Here is a 13988-nt window from a genome sequence, read left to right as displayed (position 1 = left end):
CCACCACTACCCTTCCTCCTCCCTCCTCCCTCCTCTCTATCTCTCCACCTCTCTCCCTCTCTCTCATTCACACACACACCATTAAGTGCACAACCACCACATTTTACAACTGTGCTGACACACATTCCTGACAACACATGGGTTTACATGACAGTACGACATGAAACGAAAGCGTGCCCTATGTCTAAACAGAATATATTTTTTCACCTCTCTTTTCACATTTCTCTTAAAGTCATGACAAACTTGAGTAAAGAATAGCAGTGATGTATGTGCACACGCTTAGATGTGATACCAAATCCATGTTAGTCAATGATTAACAACGGCAAACCGCGCTTATCCGAGCTGAGGCAGCAAAAGATACAAGGATGTCCATTTGTGCTAATCTCAAGCTAGATATGAAGACATCTGTAGCTCTGCACATCATATTGGAAGGAAACGGAACAAAGAAACGACCACGTGTTTTTTCTTTTCAAACCTCATATACAGATTCATATCTTTCAGTTTTAAGATCAGTTCTAAAGTCCAAGATGTGTCAGTTAGGCAGGAGGGCTGACACGGAGCATGAAGGGTGTTCCCATGATTAGCACCTCTGTTAGAGTTAATCATGGGAAACCCTGTGATTGGTCTCTACCGGTGAGTCTGCTGCTGCTGCTGCATGTTGGGGGAGGTGAACAGACATTGAACTCCACACTCAAGCCGAACCACATGTGTGCTCACGAAGAGGGACTCAACAATGGCAGTTTTCAACAGAGGAGCGGGAAAAAAAAATAAGTGAAAGCAGGGGCATTCATTCCTTGGCTGGGAGGAGCCGGTCATGGGGCTTTTATTCCGTGCAGCCAATGGATGATTCCCGTGTTAAATAGGCAGCAACTGATGAGGAGAGGCTTGAATCCCTGTGAAAACATGTGACCCTTTCAGAAACCCTGAGCTGCTTGACTCCACACAGCTGCCGCTCTCTAATGACACATTCTGATGAAATTAGCATATGTTTTATCTATTTTCCTATTTAAGTTTTGGGTTCGTCTGTCGGGGGAAAAAACAGTAAGCTGCCGATTTGTAAACTGATGCACCAAATGGACTGAGCCACGTGGTATGAATTCACACTGTGGGGATGTGTTTATGTGCGGAGGGTCAGTGGGGCAGGAAGTGGATATTTTGTCACTGTCAGGAACCACGACACTGGATTTTCCACCACCCCGTGCACTCAAGTGAAACATATCAGGAGAGACCAAACATAAAACCACAGGTCCAGGATTACACTTATAATCCTGTTTGGTTGTTGGTTAAATTTGTCCCTAAACCCTCAATAGAATTCAACATTTGTTCACGGTGTAGGGTTCAAATTCCCATTAACAAACCTCCCACGAGCAACATGAATGACAATAGTGCAGACATTCAGAAGTAATGTATAAGTAAAGGGATTTAAAGCAACAGTGCAGTTGTTGATCCTTCCAGGTCATAGCTCTGATTAGTTTTACGAATGTCGTCTGAAGTTTCAAAAAAACATTTGATCCATCCAGGGGTTAATCCATAACTAGGTTTAAATGTAAAAGAATGTCCGATACATTTATAGACTGACAAAGGTTTGACCCATGTTACTGTGTATGCAAGTGATCTTGATGGGGGGAAAAACAGTGTAGTGTGTGTATGTGTGTGTGTGCAATTTGGTCCAGATCCAGATAAAAATCTGGATTTGTGAATTTAAATGTGGTTTCATGAGGAGACTGTTGGGCCTTGGTGAAGGTAAATGTGCGGTATTGAGTGATGACACAGCATTATTGGTCCAAATGCATTAAAAAATGGCTTTAAGCCCCCTTTCTTCACTGATATGACCACAATTACAATACTAGCTATAATACAGTTAAACATTCCTGTCTGACCGTTGTTATAAAGAATTTGAGAATAAAATTGGGTGGAGCTGAGAAACATCTTCAGGCTCAGTTGTGCCGAAGAGGCTTAAAGAAGCAAATATTGGATTTCACTCAGACTGCTTGTAGTGGGGGGAATATAAACAGTCTAAACCCATACTGTTTATTATACTGTAGCGTAAACGTGGATTTGAAGCTGCAAGGGTCCGGCTCTTCTTCGGTATCTTACCTCTAACTTAGTGTGAGATACTCAATCAGCCTTCTGGAGGCTCTGATTACCTTCAAGAAGCTCATCTCTGCTTCCCTTGCTGTATATTTAGAAGAACATCACATACTGTGCAACTCACACGGCACATTCCAAAAATCAGTCTGTTGCCCTTGACACCGATGAGCTACTCTACTTATGTTACCCACAGCAGTAATTAAAATAGCAAATTCACACTCTGGATTTGATAAATAGCAATTTGTAGTGTTGCAGTATGGTCTTTTATTGTAGTTTCTAAAAACAAAACAGGTTGGTGATTTATCGTGATGCAGATCTCAGAGTGGGCCTCCTTGGGGCTGTTCACACTGTAGTCTGCAAAAAGTCACACTACTGGAGTCCTGATGGTGAGGTGCTAAAGCTCTGCAGGGTGTATTATTACCCTGGACACATAGCAGCAGGAGTCTGCACAGCTGTTCACCTTGCTACACCCATAGGTGCATGTATCTGTGTTTTCTTGCTGTCGGGTCTCCATGACTTCAGAGGACATTGATTTTCAGTGACCTACACTCTAACCTTGTAAAATGTCTTCTCCTTGACATTTTAATGATTTAAATTAGGTTAAGGTAACCACAACATGAGGTATAAGTGAAACACACATACACACAGACACACACACACACACACACACACACACTAGCACACACACAGAACATATAAATTCTAATCTCTAATTAATTAGTTTGAAAATGTGCTGCTGGAGATATCCCTTATAATCTAATATAGAATAAACACACTATATAGTCTCTATAGAGAAATAAGACTCACAGGAATATTACAGGGATATCAGAGATATATTCCATATGGGAGATGAACAGCACAAGGTTTCACTGTTGCCTTTAATTTGATCACAAAAACATCTTAATGAAATATTACTGCCATCACCCATATAGCCAGTGTCTAATGATCATGATGATGATTATTGTTGGTGAACAGAGTGTGACTTGAAGTCCTGGTTATGACTTCTCAGCTGCTGCGTAATCTGAGCCCATGAGAGCAACAGCCGGGGTGGGCGACTGTTGGGGGCATTTGGGTGGTGGGGGGGTTTGGGCCCTACCTCTCTTTCTCTGCACTCACTGTCTCCCTCTTTCCAGCCTCTCAAACTTTATATTTATAAATAGTGCCGTGCTGGGCAGCGATGGGGTCTTGGAATATGATGGCACTACGCAGTTTTGGGATATTTTTTGGAGTAGTAACTATTCTTGGGCAATTAATGGTTGAGGGTAAGTGGCACAGTTGCAAACCTTTGGCACGTCCTCATCGACTGGCCGGCTGCCGTCGTCTCTATCAAAATAATCTTCTGTCTGTCATGTGCCGGCTGAAGATCAGTGTGCAGCTCTGAAACTAATGCTGACAACCTGGAGCTGATTTTCCTAACTCTTCTCTTCGTAATAAAATGTGCTCACACCTGTACACACGTGCTGCTGTATTGATAAGTGATTTTAATCAAGTTTGGCGGCAGAACAAATTATTTCCTTCATTTGATGCATATCTGCAAGCTAACATACAGATTATAGCATTATATAGTGTATGTACATGATGCCGTTAAGTGTATATAAACATAATCATTGTCTGAGATGGTCCATGAACATTATTTATATACTGACATTACATTTGAACACATGGCATACAAAACAAACTGTACACAGGGCACGTCATGCTTTTTGTCCATCAACTAATATGCCTAACCAAATATTTTGAAGTTGACATGGATCATCTGTCACATAACCTGTCGCACGAATATATGATGCAGTCAGTGCAATTTTTCAGGGGGGATCAAATAAGTCGGTTACCTCAAATAAAAAGGGAAAGATCATCTGTGCTTTGTCATGCAAGCAGCATTACTGCGGTGCATAACACTAAATCCCCCAAACTAATACAAGTCTATAAATAAAGTGCATGGCCCAGTGCACAGCTGTGCCCAAAAAGCCCAAAAAAGAGTGGATTTTTTTTTGGGAACATTGTTGGTGCGGATGCAAGAAAAACGGAACTGAAAGGCTGTGAGACTCTGACTATGATAGAACTTTTATATAAATACTATGAATATGGTTTAGTGGAGCTTAAGTGATTCTGCCAATGCATTTTGCCACTTGGGAGGGAAAGGAAACTAGTTGTGGACAAGTGCTTCCTGAGTCCATCTTGTTGGTAGAGGTCAGTGGAGTAAGGTACAACCAGGGATAAGAGTCCTCCTGGAATGTAGACTCCTGATATTATTTGCCTGACATACTTAAAATGCCGGGTCACTCAAATATCACTTGGAGTTTGGGAACAGTGCTGTTGTGATTGGTGTCCATTTCAAAACACCGCTCATCTTCACCGTGAGAAGCACAGCTCATTTAGGCTGAGAGAAGCTCTTGACATTCTTGCGTCAAACCATAGTGTCATATGAATTTTTGTGTCAGACACAAACGTGACATGAAGTTGAGGCTGTTGTCGGTCATTTTATCTCTACACACGTAGCATGTAGCAGAAGCTGCACGTCTTATGTCAAGTTCAGTGGAGGTGTGATATTTGGAATTAACTCTCCTGCTCCCTCGGTCTTCATCAAGTTGTTATGATCAGAATCAGGAATGCAGACAACAAGATGCTGAGGTGCAGTGATTCATTCCCCCGGACAGCTCCAGACCCTGTCTTCCTCTTGCTGGGTCAAATAACAATCCCTTCGTGTTTAAAACGCTCCCAGCAGTAGAAGTGTGCACGTGGTAGTAGGTCACAGTCATCTGGGGTGAGTTGGTTTGGCGTTTACCCCAGTTAAACTGAGATGTTGCAATGTGTACCTGTTTTCCGTTTTACTCTGACATATTACACTGCCTGCTCTCTTGGGTCAAGGGTCCCTTGAGCCAAATCACAAAAAACACCATTTAGAGCTGGTTTTATCTGCTGACAAAGATTTCATCAGCCAACTTTTTGCGGTCTTCATGGACCACCTTTGAGCTGCCTTGATATCCTATCATGCAGGTTTACAGGTAAGCTGCAGAAACTGACCGGGTCGAAGCAGAGACACAAATCAAACTACTGTTGCCACATATTAATATAACTGCTCTTAGGGAATTGGCTGACTACTGCATTTAGAAGCACACTGTGTGACTCCCATGGCACACTGAAAAATCACTGCTTACTGTTTACCATACTTACAGTAATTAGTTTGTTTGAATATCAGCATTGCTTTTTGAGCCATCCATCGCAAAACACTTTTTGGGTGGTTGAACAAGAACAGTAAAAGTAGGCTGTAATAATATCCTTTAATTTTATAGCACTTATCTAAATGAGGTTACAAAGGGCTTTACAAAAGTCTAAACAAAACTAGAATGGTACTCAATAGAGCAAATACCTCTGCCAAGGTCCAACAGTCCTGTTGTGAAACCACGTTTAAATTCACTAGAACAAACATTTTGTTTAGGTCTGCACCTTACTGCACACACTCTTTGGAAATCAGTCCCTTAAACATTTATTTTTTCGTTGAAAGATAAAGAGAAATCAAGAAGAATTATGAAAAACGTCCTGTTGCACATTGTTAAAGAAAGTGTGTGTGTGTTTGTGGTGGTGGTGGTGTGTGTGTGTGGGGGGGGGGGGGGGGGGGGATCCTGCATCTGCCTCCTGATCTGCAACAAAAATGTAATGTTCTTTATTGGGTCATGCCCCCCCACTCTGCCAAATGTCCTGAAAATTGGTTTACACAAAAAGTTTGACCAGTTTTTGCATAATCCTGGTAACAAACTACTAAACAAAGGACCAAATAGACACAAACAAACCTCCTTGGTGGAGGTAATGAGAATAGTAACATAAAAGAAAGAAACCTCAAATTTCCTCCATTACCAATGACAGAACAACTGGGAAAAATAAAGACATTTTACAAATTATGATTTACAAAAGCTTCCTATCAGGGAGAACTGTTTTTGTTTTCCGCTATGATAAATTTGGAGAAAGTGCTATTGAGCTGTGTACAAACTCAGAGGTCTGACGCAGATGCATTACACGTCTCACTTAACATTCTCACATTTTCACTTTCACTGAGTGATCTTCACTCATCCCTGTGTCCAGTGTAATATTCAACAATATTCAATCATTGACAAATGCCTTGGGTGTCGAGACATCTGACCACTGTCATTACACTGCCCACCACACAAACTGTCCCATGGGAGAATCGTGACTACAGCTCGAATCCAAGTGATATATTTGTGTCTGACTGTACCAGGGCATGGATCGATCATGGCGGGGAACCTGATCTGTGCGGCTTTCTAGTATGTGTTATTGATACCATTTCTGCCTATTAATGATATTGATGATTATTGTGGATGCCCCGAGTGTGACTTGAAGTGGTTTAGTGTTTCCCAGCTGCTGTGTAATCGGAGCTATGGGTAGTGACAGCTGGGAGGAAAGAGGCAAGTGGTCGAAAATAAACTCGGCCTTTTCTTACTCTGAGTGTCTCTTGAATGTTATTCTGAAATACACTGGAGCCGAGGAGAGTAATAAAATGCTACTACTGCCATGAAGTGCAGTTTTGAGCATGGCCACACGATAATAGGATAAACAGGTACATAGAGGCGTCAAACCGGCCACATGTTAGCAATGCATCAATATCCAGCTGAAGTTTGCTAATATTCGTTAACATTAGCCACCACATGCTAATGGTCACACCATAGATATAAACCTAAAGATCATCCCTTTGTCCAAACACAGAGTTGAAATACCCCAGATGTGAACGCCGCCATCTTGCGCATTTGGATGCATCAATGTGAAATGACCGAAAAACATCTTTGAGAAGAAAAATGTTTTATGTGTACATTATTTCCCTTACCTTGCCTCATTCATTCCAACAGCACATCCACGTGAGCCTAGAATAACTCTCACTCTCGAGGTAACATGTAGGTGTTCGCATCCTATTTGTTAGTTAAGCCTAAAGCATGCATACATAAATCATGTTGTGTCCTTATGTCTTTATACTGATAAAACAGTTGGTGCATCTCTGTCTGGGGCATCTGAATTAGATGTGAAAGTCCATGAGCGTAGACACTACGATGTCCTGCTAGTTGGCCCTTTATCTGTACCTTGACCTTGGGTATTGCTTGGAGAGAGAAGGGAGTGTGTGTGGAATGAGATGGGCTCTATTCCCCGACTGGTGCTGTACTGATGTGAAGAAGATAAAAAAATTCCTTCACATTTAAAATGTTAAAATCCATCCAGATGGATTTTGCATAGGGAAATATGCATTAATATAGAAAGTCAAGGGTAAGAGAATGAGAGTAAGTTGGATTTAGTCTCAGAGGTCCTTGTGGCCCTACACGTTTTTATTTTATTTTTAAATTTGTAATGACATGTGTGTCCTTGGCCTTGACGATCCTGTCATGCAGATCATAAACTGACACAATTTCTCATCTGTTTCTCCGTGCAGTGCAGTGTAATGAGGAGTCCGAGCTGATCGGCCACTTGTTCAAAGACTACAAGAAAAACATACGACCTGTGGTTCATCCTGAGGACAAGCTGACGATTCAGATTAAGATGACCCTCACTAACCTTATCTCACTGGTGAGAGCTCGCCCTTCCTACTTGTTCTCACAAAGCCTGGCTGCATATTAAAAGATACATCTCTGTGACATGGACAGGATCCCAGTAGAGCACTCTGCCAATCGCACACATTGAAGCTGCTTTCAGACATGAACTGATCGCTAGAGGTACTCCGGACATTCTCTGGAAGGGCTTTATGTGTGAACGCAAATGTCCGTGGAGAGCTTTTGGACTTTCTGCTGACTTTCTCCAGGCCAGCCCCCTAGAATAAAGTCCACAGAATGTCCAAGGGGATCCGATGTGAGAACACAGCAGGAGACCCATCGCAGACAGACACAAAAATGTGACAGACACAAAATTGTGACAGACGCAAAAATGAAAAAAATGACACTGATGTAGATGTCAAAAGAGATTTTGGTGATTCGAACCGATGCCAGGGTCGAAACTAAAACATGGGATCAGAGAATCTCCTGCCTTCGTTCTTCATGTGTGAAAAGCAACCTCTGCAGAATGGTTTGACACCCACAACTCTAATTCTCACATTCATTTGCACCACAGAATGAAAAGGAAGAGACTCTTACGACCAACGTGTGGATTGAGATTGTGAGTTTTCTCTTTCTTCATACTCATAATTTTGTTTTGGTTGCAGAAATCATGGAACAACTTTTCAAACAGTCCTCTGTTGTGTCTCGTGACCTTTCTCTTTAATGTCACCTACAGCAATGGGTGGATTATCGCTTTGTGTGGAACACCTCTGACTATTATGGCATTGATACTATTCGTGTCCCGTGCAACACAGTGTGGCTTCCTGACATTGTCCTTGAGAACAAGTAAGACGCAAACACGGCGCCATTATACTATTTGTTTGTCGTTTGGGGCTAAAAAATGGCGTCAACTCTTTCTGTGGGTCCTTCTCTGCAGCATCGATGGCAAGTTTGACGTGGCTTACTATGCCAATGTGTTGATCAGCAACACTGGGTGGATGTACTGGCTACCTCCCGCTATCTATCGGAGCACTTGTGCCATCGAGATCACCTACTTCCCGTTTGACTATCAAAACTGCACGCTAGCATTCCGGTGAAGTACAATTATATCATAAGTAAATACAGTACATATATGATATGTGTAAGGATGTATGAGTTTCTCTCTTTTCAATCCTCTCCTCCCTCACTGCCACATCCCTAGATCCCAGACTTACAGTGCCAAAGAAGTGGAACTGATTTTGGCTGTAAATGACAATGAACAAACTATTGAGTGGGTGGACATCGACCCCGAGGCTTTCACAGGTACAGCGCATCCGCATTCAATACTCCAACATTATAAATCACCCAGTTCCTCTGTGGCTTAATGCGCTTTCACTGTTCAGAGAATGGCGAGTGGGCCATCGTCCATCGTCCGGGCAGGAAGATGATCAACAAGCGGTACACCCCGGACGACCTGGAGTATCAGGAGATCCTGTACAACCTGATCATCCAAAGGAAGCCGCTGTTCTACGTCATCAACATCATCCTGCCCTGCTCCCTCATCTCCTCACTGGTCGTACTGGCCTACTTCCTCCCTGCACAGGGTCAGTATTTACATGTCATTATGGCTATTAATGACATAATATGGGGCAGTAGCACAAAAATATTCTATGCTATAAAATGTTATGTCTCATAATGATTTGCACCTGGTCACAGAACAGAATGATATTATAAAAAGACCAGATTTTAGAAGCAGTCATTTGACTTATTTTGACTTATTTAAATAGTAATACAACCAATCATGCAACCAATTCAAAATTAAGCCTGTTCAGTCAGTCTTGGTAAAATCCCTAACTGACGATATAACTAATGTTATATAATTACTGTCTGAATATTAAACACAATATTCTTAATAGTTCTGCAGGTATAATATTTCTATTTGGTCTCCTATGTCTCTATTGTCCCCTTCCACAGCTGGAGGACAGAAGTTGACTGTGGCCATCTCTGTCTTGCTGGCTCAAACTGTCTTCCTCTTCCTTATTGCTCAGAAAGTCCCTGAGACGTCTCTCTCCGTCCCTCTAATTGGCAAGTGAGTCAGCGTGTGCTCTCTGCTGACCTCTGCCGATCTCTGCTGGTCTTCTTTCTTTCTTTTTAACCCATACAGTTTGCGTGTCTTGTCCAACCCAGATCTTGTCTGATTTCCTCCCGCTGCAGGTACCTGATCTTTGTCATGTGTGTTACTACTCTCATTGCTACCAATCAAATCGTGGTGCTGAACATCTCCCTGCGCAGCCCCAGCACTCACACCATGTCCCCCAGCATCAAACATGTGAGTTCCTATTTAGGTTTTTTTTTTTTTTTAACTCTATGCGATTATGTGTCCTAACAACTACCCATCCATTTTCTGTCTTCCTCAGGTGTTCTTGGAGATGGTGCCTCGTTTCCTGGGCATGTCCCCACTGGTGGACGACAGCGAGGTGACGACGGAGGTCAACGGAGTGAGGGAGCGGCGGCGCAGCTCCTTCGGCCTCATGCAGAGAGCAGAGGAATATGTGATGAAACAACCTCGCAGTGAAATGATGTTCGACAAACAGAGAGCGAGGCACGGTCTAACCCGGTCTGTCGGTACGACGTCTGTTTCTAAAACTATGAGCCAACACAACCATGTTTGTTGCATATTTCGGCTCAAATACTTGCCTGAATGTTCCAGAGAGAGACTAAGTGGTTTCCCTACCACAACAGAATGTGTTTGTGCTTTGCTGGATTTTATTATAACTTATAAATATAACTTCTCTAAATGTGCCTACATTTTTTCCTTAAGATCCTTGAATTATTTTTGGGGAAATAAAACACCTTCTCTCACAATCAGGGGCGGATCTAGGGGCGTATCCTTAGGGCACTGACCCCAGCTGAAATCTGATTGGCCTCTGTACTGCCAGTGTCAGTCATCTTAAAAAATAAAGTGGTTACGACTTACTAAACATAGGAGAATTCGTTACCAATTTGTATTTACACAATGTGCTCGGACGAGCAACAAATTTCAAAATGTATTGAATGATGTGTGGCTTTGCTCAAAGCTTTAGAGCTAAACAATAAATAGGGATTCACTTAAATGTGCACCTTATGCATATCAGTATGGTGTATGGACTTCGGACATATAACTGGCCCCTCTGTTAACATCGTGGAGCCTGTATGGCCCCTTATTTAGAAAAAATCCTGGATCCACCCCTGATCCAGATCCGCACCAAAATATAATGAGTTCTTCCTTGAGCCACAACAAATTCATCCACCAAGTTTCGAGTTCACTCTGTAGTTTTTGCATAATTTTGCATAATATGCATGGGTGAAAATATAGTCTCCTTGGCTAAGTTAAACATGAATAGCTATTAGAGCAAAATCATCATCATGTTACAGCTGCTGTTTTATACATTGTTCCCTGACTCATTTTAGTATTACAGGCGTAACCTGTGTTTTGCAACACCTTTTTCTGCCTCATTTGGAAGATACCAGAGTCTACCTCAGGAGAAGCTGTAGAATACTGATCTCTAATTGTCAGCATCTCCTTCCCCCCCCTCAGTGGATAATATGGACGTCAGCAGCACAGCCAACCTGTACAAGAGTTTGGCCCAAGCTGCACCTGAGATCAAGCAGTGTGTGGATGCCTGCAACTTCATCGCTGAGAGTACCAGACAACAGAACGACATCGGATCTGTGAGTGTGACTTTAGACTTCAACTGCCCTTCAAACAGATTTTGGCTAAGGATGCTCAATCTTGCATATTTTCCATTTCACCATTCTTTTAGGTAAGTCTTCATTCTTTAATCTCTATCTACTCTCTTTCCAACTGCAGGAAATTGAAAGTTGGGTACTGATCGGGAAGATGATTGACAAGGTGTGTTTCTGGGTTGCCGTTCTCCTCTTCATGATCGGCACCGTGGCGATCTTCCTGACAGGACACTTCAACCAGGTGCCAGAATTTCCATTTCCTGGCCAGACCAACAAATACATCCCAACAAAATAACATTTTCACTCAGAGCTGTCTTGCTTCCATGACTCGTCGGGCTCAGATTCAGAGTTGAGTTAAGTCATGCTCACAGCTCAGACCTATACTTGTGAACACTTTTAATGCTGCTGAGGGTTTTTTATTCAAATACGCAGCTTTGTTTTTAGGTCTTCATTTTGGTGTCTGTTCGTTCAGATGTACTGTATCGTTGGATGAGGTCGAGCTTCATCATCATCATAGAATAGAACTATCATTTGTCTGTTCTGTGATAGAAAAGACTATAGTTCTGAGGGGTCATGGTTGAAAGTGCTTAAGCCCATTTACCACCATTCTGGGAGTTCTTTCTATTGAAGCTTCCCACATCAAACTACTGCAGCATTGCAATATTGTGTCTTTAATGCAGCCACATGGACTATGAAGAGCTATATTCAAAAATAGCAATCACGAAGTTTCACTGCTCGTCTTTCATGGGCTTCAACCATGTGCCACACTAAAATACATATCTACTTAAGTCTGGATAAGTTGCCGTGCATGTACTATGTCTTATATAAAGAACCTGTGCATGTAACTCGAGCCAGCTGCTCTGAATCAAAGCCTTATTCTTCTTACTATGACTTATTTATTAGAAAGTCTTGTTAGAGGTAGATGGCTCGGAAGGGATATCGTCTTGATGTCATTGTGCCATGTTTTTAAATAAATGTTTTATTTTGTGCATCCTGACTTATTGAATCAATTTATTGCGAAGGATGTGACCCAAAAGGTTTGATCGTGAATTGTAGTAGCTGTACATGGAGTCTATAGTATATCAGACTGGGTTGTATGCATCACAGAGGAGAGATCAGATATGTAACCACAGGACCAATATGGGTAAATCTGTATGATTGCTATCCTTCACAGCTGTCAGTCACTTACATATGGATGCAGAGCATACACACTTATTACTCCAATATCCAGAAAAAGGCGAGTGGGCAGTCGTAAATCCTCCAGCCAGGAGGATGATCAGACAATGTTATTACCCAGATGACTTGAACTATCATAAATACCTTGTTCTATCTGACAGTCTAAGGAAGCTGCTGTTCTACATCAACCACTTCATCCTGCCCTGCTTCCTCATCTCCTCACTGTGTTTAGATTTAAAGCACTTAAACATTATGACTTCAGGTTTACCATGTTTCTCTTCATTTGCAGTAGTGTTCAAAGTTACGCAAGTGGGTGCTGCAAGAGCTGCTATACACCATTTAGATTTGTAATAAGGTTATAATCAAATCCAGCAAATAGATGCTTAATACATGCATTCCATTCTCAGTCTAATCAAATAAAGGTACATTTTGTCACTTTGGATCCTAACTTTACTCTTAAAATCATCGTGCTCACTCTTAGTCCTGCCCAACAATATTGTATTTCTAAATCCCTCTTAGACTTTTTCTTTGAGTGTGGTTGAACGCCACCATGTGGTGTGATTCTGCACTACACCAAAGCAAAAAAGGGCTTCTTTCTTCTTAACAGCGCCACCCCCAGGCCAACATTCACATTGTGTTTCACAACTAATTAGTCTTAACTGAAAAAACTCTAAATGTTCTGAAACTCTCACCATGTTCTAACAAACATATTGTGAGTATTTACCTCTATCTGATTATTGCTTATTTTACCAGTAAACCTCAGTCAACACTTTCCTCTCTGAATGAAATCAGTCCATTAGAATAAACCTATAACATATGTCTAATTAGCTTGTAGCACCACAATCTCATTAAAAGCTGGTGAAGTCACCCGTCACTTTTGGCTGTAGAATATGTAGGAATAAGGGCCCTTGTAATAACAAAATAAAATAAATAAATTAGACCTCACTCCTAATAAAGATGTTGCAGTCTTATTATCTTGGGAATCTCTAAGTCATTGAAGTCGTTGCCAAACTGAACTGATGCTGGAGGAGGTCTGTAACCAGGCTCTGGGCGGACCAAAATATAAGTTAGCCCATTTTGTGAAAAGCACCTTTAAACACATTCCCTGTAGCTCATTTTTTAAAGTTTATTTAAGGGAATGGTTGAAATTTTTTTGAAAGTGCTGCCCTCGGGAAGATTCTACAGGTAACTTACAGACAAGAGCTTGAGCCTCCAGGCTCAAGAAAAGTTTCTCTCCTAAGCCCATTCAAAGTCTAAATCAACACACAAAATAAATTAAAACTGCCCTATCACCCTCATCTAACTACGTTGAACTGCAATAACTTCTGTGTACTGTGCAATAATCATATGTTCATAAATATACTACTACTTTTTTATGTCACCTGTCTCCATACACATGCTGTGAGGATGAATACAGGTGTTCATTAATACATCTGCTCCTTCACACAAATAAAAGAGAAAAAATACAGGATAGTAAAATATTGTAAG

General features: G+C 41.6%; 1 protein-coding gene across 2 annotated transcripts; it reads left to right on the top strand.

Annotated features, from left to right (window-relative positions):
* The first annotated feature begins 3211 nt into the window (after nucleotides 1-3211).
* On the top strand, nucleotides 3212-12278 carry chrne (cholinergic receptor, nicotinic, epsilon). Of its 2 annotated transcripts, none has more exons than XM_053441553.1 (12): nucleotides 3212-3353; nucleotides 7523-7656; nucleotides 8194-8238; nucleotides 8356-8465; nucleotides 8557-8712; nucleotides 8821-8921; nucleotides 9002-9202; nucleotides 9573-9687; nucleotides 9813-9927; nucleotides 10016-10223; nucleotides 11176-11309; nucleotides 11449-12278. In XM_053441553.1, exons 1-12 carry the CDS (start codon nucleotides 3269-3271, stop codon nucleotides 11617-11619), a joined length of 1575 nt encoding a protein of 524 aa, XP_053297528.1. In that variant the 5' UTR covers nucleotides 3212-3268; the 3' UTR covers nucleotides 11620-12278. The 2 variants fall into 2 exon arrangements, with proteins under 2 accessions (XP_053297528.1, XP_053297530.1); XM_053441555.1 differs by lacking the exon at nucleotides 3212-3353 and adding an exon at nucleotides 4938-5096.
* Nucleotides 12279-13988: the final 1710 nt, after the last annotated feature.

Source organism: Pleuronectes platessa, chromosome 15 (genome assembly GCF_947347685.1).
Source record: "Pleuronectes platessa chromosome 15, fPlePla1.1, whole genome shotgun sequence".
Classification (NCBI taxonomy): domain Eukaryota; kingdom Metazoa; phylum Chordata; class Actinopteri; order Pleuronectiformes; family Pleuronectidae; genus Pleuronectes; species Pleuronectes platessa.
This window is presented reverse-complemented; position numbering and strand designations above follow the sequence as displayed.

Bases quoted from the DNA above. Each gene is read 5' to 3' on its own strand.
- chrne (XM_053441553.1), top strand. From the start codon at position 3,269: ATGGGGTCTTGGAATATGATGGCACTACGCAGTTTTGGGATATTTTTT. The intron at 8,466-8,556 runs GTAAGACGCAAA...CCTTCTCTGCAG, and splicing joins GACATTGTCCTTGAGAACAA to CATCGATGGCAAGTTTGACG. The intron at 9,203-9,572 runs GTCAGTATTTAC...CCCCTTCCACAG, and splicing joins CTACTTCCTCCCTGCACAGG to CTGGAGGACAGAAGTTGACT.